At 43.0% G+C, this 20,053-nt stretch overlaps 1 protein-coding gene across 1 annotated transcript in view; it reads right to left on the bottom strand.

The window, feature by feature from the left end:
- VWA8 (von Willebrand factor A domain containing 8) overlaps positions 1-20,053 on the bottom strand; it is a 305,200-nt gene that overhangs the window by 56,376 nt on the left and 228,771 nt on the right. The window contains exon 37 of the mRNA XM_019528508.1: positions 16,671-16,875. Within this exon, the coding sequence (XP_019384053.1) occupies positions 16,671-16,875 (205 nt within the window). The remainder of the gene's footprint in view (positions 1-16,670; positions 16,876-20,053) is intronic.

Below are 20,053 nucleotides of genomic sequence, written 5' to 3' on the forward strand. Positions count from 1 at the left end.
CCTCCAATGTGAAACCTCTCCATATGGCAAAAAGCCCATTTTGCAATATTTGCCCCCTTTTGGGGATGCTTTCTCTTTTCCACCTTTTCTTCCTTCCTCCCTCTTCTTCTTTTATTAAATTATTATTATTTTTGTAGAACATAAGATACACTTGTAATAAAAATATAGTTTGTAGATACTTTTATGGGTATAAAATAATATTCTGCATCAATATGCCTTCCACCCCACATTGTATTTGTTGTACGTGCCATGGCATTTCACCCTTTTATGTTGTATACTGTATGCTTTTTAACTTTGTAACAAATGTACTTTAAGAAAAGTAAGTTGTACCATGTAACAATGTTAGCAAGGGCGGGAGTCAAACCGCAGCTTCTCTGTATTCAGGGTCCCTGAATGAATCTTGATTGATTGTGTAACACAGTAGCTAGACAGGAACTAGTTAATGCATGTCAATTAACACTTAGGAAACCACAGACTAAGGAGAGGAAAGGATCAATAGAGAGCCAAGAACTCCCTGAAACTTCACTGTTCAAGGTACAGAAGCCCTGGTTTGAATTAATCACAGCAGTGAATTAATCAAACTTTATCAGCAGATTCCCAAGACTGCATATACCTGCAGCTGTGATCCCTGGGGCTGACAGCTGCCATCCAGCAACCACCAAGAGGGATGTCCCACAAGGTCAACGACCCCCGGATTGGGTAAGCCCAAAACTTGGGGAGTCACCAAAGTCTGTCAGAAAGGGATAAAAGGCAGCAAAAAATGACCCCCAATGGCGCCCTCTCTGACCTGACCAGCACCCTGCCTGTCCAGCCAGAAGGACCAGCCGGCGACCCCCTTCTGAAGCAACATGGCACTGAAAGGAGCCTCAACTGGCCATTGACGGCAGACTCCAGCGCTCGGGGATAGGTATATCTTGACATTGATGCTTAGTGTTCATAGCTAGCTACTGTGAGTGTGTGTATGTGCTTGAGTGTGTGTGTGATTGAGGGGATCAGCCCCAAGGTTTATGACCTGACTTTTGCATCTGTCTAATAAACTAGAATTTTATGATGATCCTGTGAGTTGGTCCTTTGTAGCCAACAGGTTAACCATGTCTAAAGCAGTGACCTAGCCACACATTCAATCAATTAATGGCATGATAAGCAAGGAGTAAGTCAACAAGTTATTACACACAACATATCTGGTTTCTATCATGCCTTTAACTGAACATGTGGCCACTACCCATCTTCTGGAGCACTGGGAGGTTTTCAAGACTCCAGTAGGCTCCACAGCCTGGGAGCACCCCTTAGGCTCCCAGCCGAAGCGTATATAGTATGTGCTCCTCCCTTGGCTGGGAGCTCTATCAGTTGATCTGAGCTCTCAGCCAGGGCAGCCAAGGACACAAGCTTGCTACTTGCTGGTGCAGGGGAGGCCCAGGATTGGCTCCACCTGTATTGGCAGCATGGCACTACGGGACCTGATGTGGGATCCCACAGTTGTGCTTCCTGCCATGCACTTGTGGCAACTGTTGTCATCTCGGGTCAGCTCCCATTGTGCCTTTAGTTTAACACCTTCCAGAAGCCAAAGAAAGGTGGGGTGAATATTTCAAAAGCACACGAGTGATTTATCAACTTAAGTTCAATTAACTTGCTTAATACTTGTAATTCAGGCTTCAAAATCACCCATGTACTTCTGAAAATGTTACCTTCAATGGGGAGAAGCATTGTGCATATCTATCCACTTGCCAAAATACATCAATTCTCTCAGACAGTATATACCTTCTATTCCAGTTCTCAGCATCTTCTGAGTGCAGATGTTAAAAGGTGATGTGAGTTTTAATAATATGGTCAAATGCCTGGGATCAAACAAATACAAACTTCTTTCCACTTGGAACCCTATCAGGATTTGAATTCAGGCTTTCAGAAGTGAAATATTCATATTCTTGACCTCACCAAGGAGAAAGGAATATTAGTTTATTTGAAAAATGAGCATCAGATGTACTACATTTTGATACCCCAGAACACAATCTCCTTTGAATTAGCCCAGAGATTCATTAAATGGGGACAAAGCTGAAGCGAAGGACTTGCAACTTGGATCTGATAGAAAACTAGAGGGAGATTTTACTTGCTAAATAGGATTTTAAAGGCACTTAATATGAAAGCAGAAAAATACAGTTTTCCACAGCCCTAGGAGCCACAAACAGCTAAATGTCAAATCTTCTCTTAGAAATCACAGATATGAGGTACTAAGGATAGGTTTTGTGGAAAGGCTGAATTGCTCTTTTTATTTCACAAACAAGCCACCTCCATCTAGTATTATTATGGCACACTATGTGAGCTAACATTTTGGCTTTTTGTGTTTTTCACCAATTACAGGATGAGTTTCACAACGGCTGATTTGTTTTTGGTTTGACAGTGGTGCTATCAGCAGTGTAAGGTGGTCCATAGTTACAAGCCCACAGCATATGCTGTTGCAGACACTCTGAGCAACAGTGCTGAAGGAGAATTTGTTGAGATAATAAATTATCTCCTTTAAGAGCTATAGGCTTCCACACTGCCAAGGGATAGAAAGAGGCACTTTGTGCTATAACTGCCCACTCTGGCGGAAAGCTGGAATTATTGTTTCTACTCCCACCCATTGTCTGCCTTCTTCACTTAGATTGGAAAGTCTTCAGAGTGGGGACTGGTTTTTTTTAACAGTAAGTTTGTTTGTACCATGCCTGCACTGGGCCCTGCATTCAACTGAAAGCACCGATGACAACAACAAAAATGATGAAAACAAAAGCCCCCTGTAACAATAAGGAAAATGATAAAGAAATGAAGATAGCCTTGACCTGCTTCATCTTAGCAGCAAACCTGGGAGACATGAACATCATTAAAATCTTAGGTATATCATGAAGTGAACTGAGGCTCATGAAAACTTATTGCATCTTTAATTCAGTTAGTTTATATAAGGTGTACCCAGGATGGATCCAGAGGGGTTGCAGTGGTGTGGCCTCACTCCCCTTTTGGTATGGAGCACACCACAGAAGCCTCTAGGGACTATTTTAAGTTCATCAAACAGGTGAAAATCTCCCCTCCCTTCCCCCTGGCGCTCAGAGGTACATCCCTTCCCTTCCCCTGCCTGTTATTCCTGCCTTTCTTGCTCCAGAGTTGCTTCTGCCTGCGCCAACCAGGCTGCATGGGCCCTGGGTCCAACTGGGGATGGGGACGGGGACGGTGGCAATAGTGTGGTGGGAGAATAGTTTCCCCCTTCCTTCCTAGTCCCCTGGGAGCAGACATGGGGATGGGAGACCCTTGCCCATCCCTGCTGCCGGTGGCTGGTTTCTTTACCCAGCAGAGCTCAGCCCCTGTGCAGCCTGGCTGGAGCAGGCAGAAGTGGCTCGCTTCACCCCTGGGACAGAGAGGAAAGCACCAGCAGCAGGTGAGCAGAGGCAGGGAGGAGACGGGCCTCTGAGCGTGTAGGGGAAGGGAGGGGGCATTTTCACCTGCTTCAGAGTCTCCAAACAGTTCCTGGAGGCTCCCAGGTATCCTGCACCAATGGGTGGAGGGGAAGAGGCTAGATTGCTGCTCCTACAGTTACCCCCCTTTGGGAAATCTTGGATCCACCCCTGAGTACACCTCTACCTTGTCTTCTGCCAGATTTCAGACTAACACAGCTAAATTGCTCCTTGGGACTGCTGACTTTCTATTCTCATTTCTCCCTACACCTCAGTGACCTGTTACAGAGGAATAACACTGTCTGCTACCTCCTCACTCCATTAGAGCCAATCATTTTGGACCAGGTAGTATCATTCATCATTTCTGGCCAAAACCTCCCATACCTGACAATCACTGAGGATACTGGATAGTTAGAGGTGGAGTATTATATGAGTTCCTGAAACTGAGAATTGCAAAGGCTGACTGTTCTGTCTCAGAACATAGGATGTGCTATACTGGGTCAGACCAATGGTCCCTCTAGCTTAGTATCCTGTCTGGGAATATCCTGGACTATGCCAGGCAGGGATGGGCAGATTCTGCTGCACTGGCTTGGTTCATGGAGCTGCCTATGTTGCATGTGCCCTCTCACTTATTCCAGGAGGTTAAGGCCACCCTGCTGGACACTACCCTTGCCTTTTCCTGTACAAGGGAGGGCCGGACCCAGAGAGTGGTGGTGGATGGGTCATTTTCAACCTGGAGGAATGTGGGCAGCGGGGTTCTGCAGAGCTCAGTCCTCGGGCCCGCACTGTTCAACATCTTCATCAGTGACTTGGACGAGGGGGTAAAAAGCACCCTGTTCAAATTTGCTGATGACACTAAGATGTGGGGGGATGTGGGCATGCTAGATGGGAGGAATAGGCTACAATCAGACCTAGACAGGGTACAGGGGTGGGTGGAGGAGAATACGATAGGATTCAACACTGAGAAGTGCAAGGTGATGCACCTGGGGAGGAACAACCGGCACCATACCTACAGGCTAGGGAACTCCTTTCTCGTCAGTGCAGAGGCAGAAAAGGAACCTGGAGTCATCATCGATGCCAAGATGAACATGGGCCGGCAGTGTGGGGATGCAATCAGAAAGGCCAACTGCACCATGTCATGCATCCACAGATGCATCTCAAGCAGGTCCAAGGAGGTGATCCTCCCCCTCTATGCGGCACTGGTCAGGTGGAGTACTGCATCCAGTTCTCGGCGCCGCACTTCAGGAGGGATGTGGACAACAAGGAGAGGGTCCAGAGGAAGGTCACTCACATGATCGGGGGCAGCAGGGCAGGCCCTATGAGGAGAAGCTACAGGACCTGAACCTGTTCAGCCTCCACAAGAGAAGGAGGAGGGGGGATCTAGTGGTCTATTACAAACTAGTCAGAGGGGACCAGCAGGCACTGGGGGAGTCCCTGTTCCCCCGAGCATGACCCGGAGTGACCAGGAATAACGGTCACAAGCTGGCAGAGGGTAGATTTAGGCAAGATATTAGGAGGCGCTACTTCACGGTCAGGGCGGCTAGGATCTGAAACCAACTTCCAAGCGAAGTGGTGCTGGCTCCTACCCTGGGGCTCTTTAAGACAAGGCTTGACAATCACCTTGCTGGGGTTGTTTGACCCCAGTACTCTTTCCTGCCATGGCAGGGGGTCGGACTTGATGACCTGCTCAGGTCCCTTCCGACCCTACTAACTATGAAACTATAAGGGCAGTCCCTGCCCCTCGGTATCCCCTAGCCCCCTAGAGCTTGTCATGAGGCCCCTGCCTTTGTGGGCCACACAGTACTCCCCACCTCACCAACTTAGCAGGCTGAGGAATACCAAGCTGGTTTGTTTCCAAACTGCCCATTGCCACCAGCTCTACACGCTCATGGTCTGCACCCTCCACCATCCCATCCTTGCATCCCGCCCAGACACCAAGTGGTGGGGTACACTCAGTGAGGATGAAGGTCTCCAGTAGACAAGTCTGTATTCTACCTTGATCCTGTGAACTATCTGAGATCTCAGCTGTTGACTCCATGAAGCTGTCTGGCAAGTATCTGGCATGGTTTACAGATGCCCCCGACACCTGTCCCTTCTGTGAGCAGAGGGAGACCCTGGTGCACACTTCCCTAGTGTGCCAGGCTGCAGCCCCTTCACTACCTCCTCTAGAACCTTTTGCTGAGTTTCTGGCTGCACTATTTCCTTCACCTGTTTACACTCCCTAGCCATGGCTTCAGCAAGTCCTGGTCAACCTCCTCCTGGACCTGGCTACATTAGCAATGTATCTCACCAGGAAGGAGGCTCTGGCCAGGGAGACCCCCTGGGGACTTTGGGGCCATTTTCTGTCCCTGGGCCAAACCCATCTCCAGGCAGAGTTTCACTGGGCAGTGTCCACTGGCTCCTTGGACTTATTTAAGGGCCAGTAGGCACTGTCCAGTGTGCTCTGCTTGGTGTCCCCCTTGATGCACTAATTGTAAACCTCTGATCCTCACTCCTGTCCTTGTTATGTTTTCACTTGTCCCAAGCAATTAGCGGTTGCCTTTCCAGTAGCCTCCCTGCTTAAGGGAGGCTATTAGTTTACTTGGTGGGCACTGCCCCATGATTATTCTAAGGCAACAAACAGACCTGTCTCAGACAGTGGCAGAAATGGACGCTGTTCAGGGAGAGCACTGAATTGGATATCTCTAGAGTGCAATTAGGGAGTCAGTTAAGTGTCATTTAACTTAAGTACTGAATAATTCTACAAGTTGCTAGTCTTGTTTCTTTCAGTCTTTTGTCTCTCTGTGCTTTAGACTTTGAAATAAAAGCTGCAGGACTCTGCTGCAGCATTGTCCACTTATCCTCTTCACTTTGTCAGCTACTCATAAATATGGTTATTCCAAACTAATTAAAAATATATTTCATTACAGAGTATTACTCCTTCATGTAATAATGTATTTTATGCACATGGTTTTTAATAAACAAGAGAATGTTATTAGCTCACTGGTACCCTCACGTGGTCAGAATGAGCATTTATATTTGAAAACACAAACAGATATTTGTCAGGTACAAACTAAAAAAGATGACTAGGCTAGAAGTGGCAAATGATGGCATTTTAGTATTTTCCTTTTTATCAGATAGCAAGGACTGCAACCATGATCAGCTCTGACATCAAATGCTACATTTAATATTCATGTTAAATGTAACATCTAATGTCATGAGAAGGCTCATTTTTCAAGAAAATATTTTGCAGGTAATATTCCACCCATCTACATTCACGAGAAAATACATCAAACAAGGGATAACATTTTCAAAAGTACCTAGTGACTTCAGTAATCTACTTCTCATTTTTACAAGTGGCTATAGGATCTAGGAGCCAAGGTCTCACTTGAAAATCAGAGAAATCACTTAAGACTTCAGCTTCTAAATACCTACGTCACTTGTCAATAAGGGATTTAGGAACTTTTAAAAAGTTTTATTCCAAATCAAGCATCTAGTTTCTAACTGAGAAGATGTATGTAGACAAAAAATTCTTTGGGTATCTATTTGGGTGGCAAGCATTGGGAATCTGTAACCATTGAAGTCTTGACCCGTCAACTGTTTTCATAGCACCAAGCTGTAAAAATACATTTGAATTCAGCTCTTTTTGTGCTAAGCCCCCTGGATGAATACTGGACTTTGCAGCTGCAGGAACTCAATGGAAACAATGTACAAGTTGGATAAAAATAAAATTATTCACCTGGAAGGTGAATAATTTATCATAAAATTGTTTATCCACAACTGAGAGGAAGGAACACAAACTTACTGCGTCACTCTAAGCAAGGAAAACAAGGTATATGAAACTGCCAGAAGATGACAGAGACTCAATTATTTACAACTTGTCTGTTTTCAGATGAGATGCAAGAAAAAGAAGATGTTTCAGGGTTGAGGGCAAAGATGCTGCCATTTAAAAAAAACTTCCAAAGACCCCTCTCCTTCAGATAGATAAATTAATACTTTACATTTCCTGACCCTAATGTTACTCATAGGGCACATCCATATGTGAATTTATGCACCCCTAAACTTAATGTGCCTTAGCCTGAACAAGCAGACCTTAAAGTACCTTAATGTGGCTTGCTGGACAAATGTATTTGCCTCCTGCCCATGGGCAGTACCCTGGACAGCCCCCCGCATGTGCAGCCATGCCAGGGCCTGCAGGTAGCAGGGGGATGCAGAGCTGGGAAAGTGGCTGGGGGTAGCACAAAAAACAAACGCATTCCTGAGGGGTGCAGAGAAAAGTGTGGGGTGCACTGAGGGGCCGCAGGGTCTGTCAGCGGCATGTGCAGAGCTGGGACTGCTGGACTGCAGCCATAGGGGGCTCACCTCCAAGACAGCAGAGGGCAGCAGTGTGGGGCTCCGCAGAATCGGCTCCAGCCTGCTCAGGTGCCTTAACTATTCGTGTCTAAATTTGATACCCGCTTTATGCTGGTATCAAATTTAGAAGCGATTAGCCTAAAATGGCCATTTTTAATGAGCATTAAGGGAACATACATGTAGACCTGCACCCTTAATGTGCCTTAAAAATGGCCATTTTAGGCTAATCGCACCTAAAAGAGGCGCATATAGATGTGCCCTTGGTTACATGAGAGTAAATCCAAAGTAATGTCTTTGACATACATAGTAACTAAAGCTGTAAACAGATGTTGCATTTATCCCGGGAGAAAGCCTTTTGTCCTATGATCCTACAGATGTACAAGTCCTGCTTCAAGTCCTCTGAAATAAGTGGGATAAAATGTGCTAAGGCTTTTCATCAGTGTCCATCCTATGATGGGATCGGCCAAGAGGGCTGTGAGTTTTTTTTAAATGACTTACCCTGCTGCATAGGAAAGAGGTACAGGGATGTTCCTGACTGTCCATCTGTCTTATTCCTTTTTTGGTTATATTTAGTGTGGTTGGATGTAAAGAGGATGACTTTCTTACAAACTGGGTTGAAAAGCTACCATGGACAATAAGAGGGATCTGATGGAGAGCTGCTCTTATGCCTTCACAGAGGTGCACGAAGGGGTGCAAGGCCCATATGTGCCTTCTATAGATACTGCTACTTCAAAGGATTCTGAGCTTGTACACAAACCTACATGCTAAAATGTCCTTTAAAACTGTATTTTTCCACCCAACCCCCTAAAGAAATTGGTACTTATTTGGATTGATTAGTTTACTCTAGCAAATATTCATGGTACTCAGAACACAGAAATCATTTTGAGCTTCGTGGGTAAGTTTTCATGATGTATTATCTAGATGAAGACTGTGAATTTGGCTACTCTTCCCAGAGGATCATTTAACAGCATAGAGAATACTATTTAAAATGACTGTGGATTGGTCAGACAACTTCAGTAAACTGCCAAGGCCAGTGTGGTTCTGGACGAGTATAATGTTTTTATACAACATAAAGACAGGGTTTGAATTACAGGGACGCCTGTGGAGTTGTGTCATGGGTCCAGAAATTTGGCAGTCGGGAGTGGTAGCAATTAGCACCTCTCCTGCTTCCCCACCGACAAAATTCCAAGCCCTGTGGGCTAGATGATATGGTGCTGCATATGAAGCCAGGGCATAATCTGGTACAGAAATAATTTTTTCCAATATGTTTAAATGCACACAAATTATTTTATTTTCAAAACCCTTTTCTGCAAACTCAGTGCCTCAAAAGTCTGAACACTGCTGAGTGACTATATCGTATAGAACAAATACTGACTGGGTCGAAGGCTAACAGCAGATTATACCACTAGTCCTAATTACTACATACAAAGGCTGGGGAGCACTTGTCTTTTTTGCAAAAACCTTTCCATATTTAGCCCCATAGATTACTTTATCTGAAGAAAGTTCAGAGGAAGTACTTATTGGCATTTTATTTAAATATTGTTTGTTTTCCATTTGTTTGCACACACAGACTGCTTCTCATGTCTAATGTCTGTTTGTGGAGACCAAAGTACATTTCCTAGAAGATACTACTAATAGCATGAACTAAAACTTGCTTGGAGGCCTTTTTCCCACTATCAGAACGTACTTCTCTATCTAAAAAACTCAAATCCTTTTCCTTTAACATGCTTCTAATAAGGCTTATGGCCTGTTTTATGGAAAGGGTCAGAACTTTCTCATTAAATGCCTTCGAAGGAGTTCAACCACAAAATCCCAGTATAAATGACCATATATACAACATACAACTTTCACATATGTGAATGAATAAAGAATCACATGAACTTGTGACTGTACAGTATTTCTCATTCAATATTGATGGACATTATGCAATATTTAAATAGTTTGTTTTTTTAAGCAGAGTAGCTTATCAGGACTTCCTGAGGCCAAGGCTGAATTCACAGTTCTTGTTAAGCTTATTTTTAGACAGAGCAGGGTGTAAGTTGAGGGCATATTTACATATTATAACATCATTCCTTAGTTCATGTAACAGACATCAACAGAATAAAACTCGTATCTTTGACCAATAAAGAGCTGATTTCAAATGGGTAAGAGGCCTTCTTGACTCCCCTTACCACATGTATGACTATTAAACAGCTTCCCATATTGTGATTCACTGTTTTGGGAAAAAAAATGCTAAATTTTAAATTATTTACTTTTTTGCTTTATAAAGAAAATATTCATGAAACTTAGCCATTGAAAAACAAGGTAATGAGTTTCAATCAGAATACTGGATATTCTTTCAGCCTGATACTTGAAATGAAGTAGTGTATCATTTTCTGATAGCTCCCTTACTGAAGGTATATTTCCTGCATTGACAGAATAGAAGAACAGAATTGCTAATAGATGTGTTTTTGCAACTCTAACTTCTAGACACTGATTTCTATGCCCAATTAAAAAGCATTAATGTGTCTAGTAATTAGAGAAAGATTCCATATCAGGAGTTGGAGATTCTATTACTAATCTTGTCACCAACAGAATCAGGGCATCATAGAGACCACAGGGTTGGAAGGGAGCTTCATAGGTCATCTAGTCCAACCCCTTGCCTGAGGCAGAATCATCCCTATCCAAGCCATCCTATGCAAATTCACTGTCTAACTTCTTTGCAGAAGTATATAGTCAATCCTGACACAACATCAGATATAACAACTGTCACAGGTAAAGCAGGGGGACCATGGAAGCCAACATCCTGTTTCTGTAAAGGTTGTAAATATACACTCAATAGATCACAGGTAAAGGGCTACACATCCTGCTACAGAGGACGGCAAAAACCACCATAGTCCACACCAATCTGACTATGCAGTGAAATCCCTTCCTAACCCTAACTATGGCAATCGGTCAGACCCTGAGCAGAGGGGCAAGACTCTCGAGCCAGAAACCTCTATGTTTAAGTCTCAATAGAAGCACTGGCCACAGCCAACACTCAATGTTTCTGGGGAAGGCTTAAAAAACCTCTGACATGTAGCAGCAGGGGAGGCCAGCAAGGAGAGAGGCGGTAGGGAACCAATAAAGCCCAGAAGCATGGGAAATACCTGTGGCAGTGTACCTTTGGGTGCCTACCACTATAAGGGCTGGAGCAGGCAGTGGACAGGTGCTTGACTAAGGCGGCCATTTTCAAACAAAGGCAAGCCAGCAGTTAGCAGCTTGTAGCTGAGGCAGCAACGCCACCCTGCTCCCCTGCTGCTCATGGATTATCCTTGGAGGTAAGGGCAGGAGCTATGGGGATGGCAGGAGGCTCCTGGTCCTGGGCATGACTTGAAATTGCACCCTGCTGGGGTAGGGAGGCCTGGTGGGACTGTCTAGACAGCCCTCATGAAACACCAGGACCATTCACCTCCCCAGTGAAAGGTGGACCGGGGTGCCTTAATAACCTCAACCCCCACAGCACTGTGGGTAAAAGGGCCAATTACGGCTATGGCCACCTCAGTCCCAGGGGCTGTAAGACCCCGATGGAGGAGTGGGGCCAGGTACAGCTATGGCCATCTGAGCCCCACAAGGGTGTAAGACCCGGGGGCCCCAGACGGGCAGTAGTGTTGCCCCAGAGAAGGTCAGTAGGGCGGCCTGCACAGAGTAGGGTGCATCCATACAGCCTGAAGGACCGTGCATTAGGAAGTGCTGAGTAGGGCTCAAGGGACAGCTTGAAGGGCAGCACTAGGAGGCATGCTGAGTAGACAGCCTGAAGGGCAGCACATGGGGCAGTCCCATAACAGCTGACTGTGTGTATATGTGTTGTGTGTTTTGGTGTATAGAACAGCCTGATGAGGGGCCAGGGCAAGTTTAGCTCAATGCCTGGCAAATTGTCTGGCCACTACCCAGATGAGGACCACAGGAGAGGCCTAACAGGCTGCATGTTGCCAGACAAGGAGTGAGTCTGATAAGCCCCATGGCCTACAGGAGCCACTCCAAAAGGCAGCAAGACAGAGTAAAAGGGGCACAGTATCGTGCGGCAAGAAAGAGGCCCAGTCAGAGGGGGACAGTGTGAGTGTGCGTGCAAGAGGCCTGACAGAGGACTAGGTTTGGCCTGGCTTTAGGCCAGGATTACAAGAACATTCTGGATTCCATCTGCAAGGCATGGGCCACGGTGTAGGGGAAGTATGGAGCTGCGGATAGTGCCCCTGGCATTGGGGCATAGAATGGGTAGCCTCCCACATTATACCACCAGTTATGGGAACAGCAAAGTCGTGGCAGAAGACACTGGGTGGACTGCCCTATGCAGACAGGTGGGCACGCTGGCTTGAGACCCAGCCCCAAGCTCATCCCCTGTCACAATACCCATACTCATAACTACATAGTCAAAAACATAGGCATAACTACTACTAGATTGTCCCTGACCTCTTCTGAAACACCTCCAATGTTGGAGAGTCCACAACTTCCCTAGGCAGTCTGTTCCACTGCCTCACTGCTCTAACCATGAAGACATTTTTCCTGATATATAATCTAAACCTACTGTATTTACTTGAATACAAGTGAGGTTCCCCTTCTCCCATTGGTTTTTTTTGGGGGGGAACCCTTGTCTTATAATCGCATACAAGGAAATCTTACAAAATACATGGTCTATTATTAAACTTCTGCCAAAAGTAGCAATGTGCTCACAATGGAAATTAGCTATGAAGTTGATTAAATGCAGCCAACACTGGGCATAACTATAAAACATATGGCCCAGATTGAGCAAACATTCTTGTGGGAACCTACCCCAAGAATAGGTTACTGCAGCCCATCTGAATAAGATGCATGGTAGTGACCATTCAATGTAGTCCACTGACTCTTTTTCAAGTCATGGTGAGCCACAACATTACATACCATTTACCCAGACGTCCTCTGTTGTCCCCTCTCCCAGCCTGGTGCATATGATTAATTTTTTCATCCCACCCTCCATGAGGTGAAGCTGGACCAGGTTGCCCTGTGCCTCAGCTATGTATAAATTTTTGAAGTATCCCAGAAATTGCAACAAGAACACCAGTCTAGAGTAGGACTAATTAGCCATTTTAATTTAAAGAGTATTGTTTTAAAATTTGCTCCTCACTTCTATGTACTCGGGAAGAGCAGGGTCTGACAGTAAGGAAAGGGGAAAGGGACTGCCAGAGGAAAAAGCTGGAGCAAAGCAGAAAGCAAAGGGCTACCTCAATTTATTTTCCATGCTGTAGGGACAGGGAGACAAATTCAAGGCAAACCTCCAATAATTATATTCTATACCTGGAAAATTATAACAAGTTAAAAAATTTTCCATATCTAAAATCCAATTACTGGGTGGGTTGTCTTATAATCAGGGTAATCTCCTATTTAAATAAATATGGTACTTTGCTGCCACATCAAGCCACTGGCCCACATCCTGCTCTCTGCAGCAAGAGAGAAAAGGTGTTCTCCCTCTTCTTTAAGGCAGCCCTTCAAATATTTGAAGATTTCTATCATGTCCCCTCTTAAACACCTTTTCCACAAGCTGAACATGCCTAGCTGTAGATTTGCTTCATATATAACTTGCTTTCCAAGACCTTTATCATTTTGTCATGGTCTCTAACTTCTCCACGTCCTTTATTAAAATGTGGAGCCCCAAACTGCACACAATGCTCTAGGTGAGGCCTAACAATTCCCAAGTAGAGAGGCAATACCACCACCTTTGTCTTTCACTTAGTGCTTCTACAGATACTTCCCAAAACTGCATTTGCCTTTTGTGCAGCTGCATCACATTAGACTCATATTCTATGACCTAAAAAAGTTACAGAATAAACCAATTAAAGCCCATAAAAAATCTGATGCTGCTCCTCTAAGATAATTACAATGTTTTTATTTTATTGCTGTTAAGCACATCAGAAGGCAGGACAGATTTGTACCTTATCGCATCAACCAAATCATGTAATACAAACTGATTCCATTTGGCCAGTAGATGGTGCTAATGCTATTATATTAGTAATGAAAACCCTGGCATTGATAGAGCAACAGTTAACAACACCAATGTGTTACTGGAAAACTGTTTTCTTCTTTCATGACTCTTATGAAAGGTGTTCATGTTCTTGAAGCTCAACAAACATGTCAATGCTTGTACAAGTCTCTATAAATGCAGCACATCTCATGGAAAGGGATTTGGGGGATAAAAAGGAGACTGAAAGAAGAATAAACACCATCTTCCTGTTGGTATAGTCCTTGTAAATAATAATGTGGATATGATTAATTTAGAAAAGGTTAAAACTACTTTGTTATTCTAAAAGTGCTGGGGAAAGTAGATACAGAGATACATGAAAAACTAAAACCATTATAATTACAGGCAAAGAAAGATGTACAATCCCTACTGAAGGAGAGAGACAGAAAGCCAGTCTATCAACATGTGGTCTACTGTTAAGCAACACAGAAAACTGGAAACAGAAATTCAAAAAAACAACTGCACTTGTCCCCCTGAGGCTATAAACAGGTGCCAGTTGCAAATTTACTGGTGAACCCAAAATTATCACGTTGAGAACTACAGAACAGCTCAGAGAAGATAAGCAAGAAGGTATGAAAAATTCCACTGCTTATAGAAAGTATTTAAATAAAAGACAAGGGAAAATTAAAAACAACAAAATAAACAAGAGCTATCATGACCTAAAAACATTAGGAAATCAATCAACAGCAATATAGGACATTCTTCTAAAACCTGGTTTCCTCAGGGATATCAAAAGGTGTTTTCTATAAAGAGATTTCTATTACAGAACAGGCCTAAATATATACCTAAATGCTTTTCTGAATTGGATTTGGAATGGTTATACTCTATACATAAAATAAAGTAGGAGTCTGCGATTTGAGAACTATAGCTTTTTCCTCAATATTTAGGAATAACATACATACTAAACATATCTTCTATATAACCAGTTTTCAGTGTCCCCGCACTTAAAAATGTACTGTTATGCTGTAAAACATGGCCCCTAAGAATTTAATGACAAAAGCTGGAGAAGGATTTAAATTCCCTTGAATTAAATCCTGCTGCTTTAGGTAAAAGGAACACCTCCCCCCCCAAACAAAACCTGTTAGCAACACAGGTTTGGATTCTGCACTGTGACTGCATTACTGCACACGCCAGGTGCTCACTGTCTGCTTCTCACACCAGAGTACCCGGTGTGAGAAACAGGCAGGGGGGTTTTGTCATGCATTATACACATGCCAATGTATCTATATATTGGTATGTGTGTATATGTGTAATCATATGTTGTATATTGTTCTTATCCAAATATCTATTCAGCATATGGATATGGCTACTTATTACTTTGTTCAATCTGTGGAGATTTTCACAGGGGCCATTTAAAGGCATTTTGTTTCTGCTAGGAAAACCACTGATCTCCTGGTAGACATCGATAGAGTGAAGACATTCAAGCTTTTTCCCTCAGAGCAAAAATGGGAGAAAAATAATCTGACAATGAGGTACGAATTGTTCACCTGGGAGTCTGAATGTCTGCATACTGTCCATCAGACAAGGCTCCCTTGCCTTCCCCACATGGAGGTCACCCCAGTCTGGAGAGATTGCAGGGTATACCTGTTCCCCCCCATCCTGTAGACCAGGGGGGAAGGGGACGAGCAACTGCCCCATGCTCACTGCTTCTCACACCAGAGTACCCGGTGTGAGAAACAGGTAGGGGTTTTTTGTCATGCTGCTGCCTTCTCTCACCTGCCAGGAACCAGGAACAAAGTGCAGCTGGGTGGCAGGGGCAGCAACTTAAATGCTGGCAAGCCTGGGAAGTGGGCTTGGGGAGGCTCTCCCTGGGGTAGCGAAGCAAAGCCCCCACCTGCTCGTCAAACACACGGAACTCAATCCACTCAGTGCTTAATCTACTCGGCTCCCAAATACTGGGAGCAAAGTGGAGGAAGCAGCATCTTCTGTCCTGCTTCTCATTCCAGAGTCCCAGTTTTGGGAAGGTGGAAGGAGCAGGGGAGAGAGGGTGGCTGCAGACTGAACATCTGTACTGCTCCCTCTCCCAGAATTATTTCTAGCAGTGGAAATTTTTGACTGCTAGAAAGGAGGATTTGTACAAGGCCAGGATTGGCTAAAACTCGAGACTATGCCAAAGCATCCCAAAGTTTGGAACCACCCTCCTCCCAAGTTTCTGTCCTTTCCCAAAGCATGCTAGAGCTATATTTTTCCCAACTGCCTTTGAACATTTGAAAAATATATATTTTCCTTCAAAGTTAATTCCTACAAATGGCTGAACTATGATTAGTGAAACTGTTCAAAAACTTCAGGATAAGGCAGAGAGCTAACTTAGGAAATTTCAGTCCAAGTAGGCAATCATTTGAAAAAAATACAAAAACCTGAAAACAAGGGAGGTGGGATATGTTTGGCCACTCTGGGCACTTTTACATGTGGAGGCAGGATGGGACAGCGCTTTAATTAGAGTGGCTCCAAGAACCGCTCTAATTAAAGCATTGCAGCATCCCCTGCAACTGTGTCCCCATACTTAAAAATGGCAGTGGGGGTGCTTGAACTAAAGCTCATTTGACAATATATTTAGTATGTATTTTATTTCTGCTGCCACTTCTAAGCATGGGGACGCTGACACAAGAGACTGCTGGAGTGTGGTAACTACCACGCTCCATCAGACTGAATTAATCGAGTCTGCTCTGCCAAGCTGTAATCCCAACATGTCAGAACAGCCTCTGCGCTTATGTTCAAGTACCCTCTAATACCAGATGTCACTACCAGCTACATTAAGTTTTAACATATCAAATGATTTCTCAGCTAAAAGACCAGCTTGACGTTTCTTACTGCTCTAATTCTACTTCATGATATTTTTTCACCACCATCCCTTTTTTTTTTTTAAGCAACCTGCAATATTCTGTTAATGTTTTAAGTTCCAGTTTTACCTGCACAGGTCTACCATCCTCTTGTCCAATCATATTTCTCCAGTCCTGCAGAGAGCGCTGTAGACTATCAAGTCCTGTCTCCCAAAGTCTGACACTGCCTCCCATGTCCACGGTAACCAAGCCTACTTTGCCCAGCGGTGCCAACAGAACATCTGTGTCTGAAATCTTTGACAGCCATGATGTATATAGTGAAAGAGATCCTGCCCTGGAAAACAAAAAACAAGCATGGCTTAGGAAAAAATAAAACTAGAAAGAGGGGAAGTATTTCTGTAGTTAAGGTAGCAATTTAAAAAAATGTTCCTGATACCTGACCAAGGCTGCACAAGGCTGCATAATAGTTCATTTGATCCAGCAAAATTCAAAGTGAGATGAAGACAGACCCTGGCAAATCCATTATTTTATCCTAAACTGCCTTCATATTAAAAGTGAATAGGACACAAAAATACCTATGTAATAATGATAGATGAATAAAAGAAAGCCAGGATAGCTATAGAGAGAAAACTTTAGCCTAAACAACCTCTATAACCTATCTATATTTGCAAAAGGACAAATAGGGAAGGAATACTTCCAAACTGGAAGTACAAGATCATTTTCCAGCCCATTTAGGATTGTGTTGGGGATTTCAGTACCCTTAGTGAGACACTGGCAGGCTATGGCCTGTGAACAGATTTATTACGGCATGCCAAAAATTTTGTATGAAAATGTACCATCTAATGGTTGCCTCCATCAACTGCTGCCTCCTGAGGACTGAACTGTGTTAATTTAACCTGTGAAACTAACCTTGTTAGTGAAAGTTTGCTTTCCTCTGCTTTTGAGCATTTTAGAGGAGAAAAAAGCAACTCAGAAAAATTGAAAGGGGGCATTGAACAGAAATTCAAAACAACCACTGCACTTCTCCCCTGATGGTTTATAGCCTAAGGCTATAAACAAGTGGCAGATGCAAATTTACTGGTGAACCAAAACTTGTCATACTGGGAACTACAAGGCAGCTCAGAGAAGATAAACAAAAAGGCATGAAAAATTCTACTGATTACAGAAAATATTTAAATAATAGGCAAGGGAAAATAAAAAACCATGAAATAAGCAAGAGCTATCATGGCTTAAAAACATAGGAAATCATACAAAAAAACATAAGAAAACACAGGAAATCCTATAGCAATATAGGACATTCTTCTAAAACCTGGTTTACCCAGGGATATCAAAAGGTGCTTTTTATAAAGAGATTTCCATTATAGAACAGGTTTAAATATATACCTAAACACTTTCCTGAGTTGGATTTGGAATGGTTATACTTTATACATAAAATAAAGTAGGAGTTTACAGTTTGAGAACAAGTATTGCTGTGTCCTCAACATTTGGGAATAAAACACATACTAAACATATCTTCTATATAACCAGCTTTCATATCACTGGTACTTGGGAGATTTATTGGATCAAAAGTTACTCTAGCTTCTGTTGCGATTTATTTTGTTGTAAGAAACTAGGCTAAATTCTTGTACTAGGTTAATACTCATGTGTCCTGAGTATTTGTTTTGCAGCTTTTGGCAAAATGTCATCTGTGCACAGAAGAATGTTGGTCTCTATTCCTTCTAAATGAATTATTTGCATTTCCAAGTGATTGTATATCAGAGGTCAGCACATGAGTTACAAAAGGGAGGAAGCAGTGGGGAGCTCCAGACAAGGAATGGTTTGTTAAAAAGGGTGTTAAGGTTGAAAAAGGTTTCTGTAGAGTCCAACAAACACACAGACAAAATCCTTTTTTTCTTTATAGAGATTTTAAACATTTTAAAATGTATAAAGAAAGGAAATAAATGCCAGGGGACCCAAAGAGTTTCTCACTGGAATATTAATTCTCATCATTGACCACCTTTGCCCCCAATTTCCACTGGCTACCTGACCAAAAATGTGTCCTTTTGGTTCATTCTGTAACTACTCTGTGTTGTTAGATACACTGATTTTATGTATTGTTTATTTAATAAAAAAGTAAGATTTCAAGAGAACAGCAGGCGCAGGATGCATAGTTTCATAGTAGTTTGGGGTCAGAAGGGACCTGAACAGATCATCTAGTCTGACTCCCCGCCACTGGTAGGAGTACATGCTGGGATCACACGACCCCTGACAGGTGTTCGTCCATCCTCCTTTTGAATTTACCCAAGGTAGGAGCGAGGACCACTTCCCTAGGAAGTTGGTTCCAGATCCTAGCTACCCTAACAGTGAAATAGTGCCTCCTAATCTCTAATCTGAACCTATTCTCCAGCAGCTTCTGGCCATTATTCCTTGTCACGCCAGGTGCTGCTGGGGGGAATAGGGCCCTTCCTATTTGCTGCTGGAAGTTTGTAGGCAGCCTAGTTGTGTCAAAATTCTTTAAGTGTAATGCACAGAGAGACAAACATTTCATGAAAAACAAAATTGGAAACACTGATCTGTCTGGCATTATGAAATGTGCTACTGATATTGTGGTGTCACAAGTTTGTAACTTCAACTATATTAACTGTATTATGTAACAACTAGGTATAGGTATAGAGTTTTGTAGTCAGTAACAATATAGGCACACAATAATGTTAAAGCCTACTGGAAGTGGCCCTTTCAAAAGGAAATGGAATTTTATAACCTCCAGTTTTGACCTTTGCATACATTAATTGGGCAAAACTAATACTGAAATGAGATACACAGGTACAATTTTAGGGGGAAATATACCTTCTTGGAAGAATTTTTTAAAACAGAGCTTTAGGGTAGTTAATCAGCTTCTTGTTATCAACAACACAACTGTCACTGGTCCTTAACAAAAACCAATATTCATGGAGCCAAAAAATTCTTAATTTTATCTATTCATCCAGACTTGGAAGAAAGAACCAAAATGTATTGTTATGCAGTTATACCTTTGAAGCTTATGTTTTGCAATGCTAGGTCACCCTAACAAATTTGCTCTGTATAATGACAGGACAAGAGATTCAACTGCAGAATATGTTTGACTGAATACATTTAGACCCTTTAAGTTTTTTGAACCTTGAGAAATACAGATGAACAATAATATGTAGATATTGTTATTCTATACTACAGTTAAAAATGTAGTTGATTCTTTGCATAGAAGACACCATGAAACGCTGTTCTAAAGAACGTTAGTGTTGCAGAAATCAATTAAGAATTCAAAAATCAGGAAAAATAATTCTGCATGCGTGCTCAGGTGGAATAAAACAAAAAACTCATTTATATCCGAAACTTATTCAACAAATACCTTTAAAGATTACATGGTTTGAGAAAGTGATCTTTTTTTAAACAATTCAATAATTCGACCTATCACCTGGACGAGGGAGAAGAGATTGATGTCATATATCTTGACTTCAAAAAAGCTTTTGATCTGGTATCCCATGATCACCTCTTGG

The sequence above is a fragment of the Crocodylus porosus genome, unplaced genomic scaffold, assembly GCF_001723895.1.
Source record: "Crocodylus porosus isolate Cpor-Errol unplaced genomic scaffold, CroPor_comp1, whole genome shotgun sequence".
NCBI classification, from domain to species: domain Eukaryota; kingdom Metazoa; phylum Chordata; order Crocodylia; family Crocodylidae; genus Crocodylus; species Crocodylus porosus.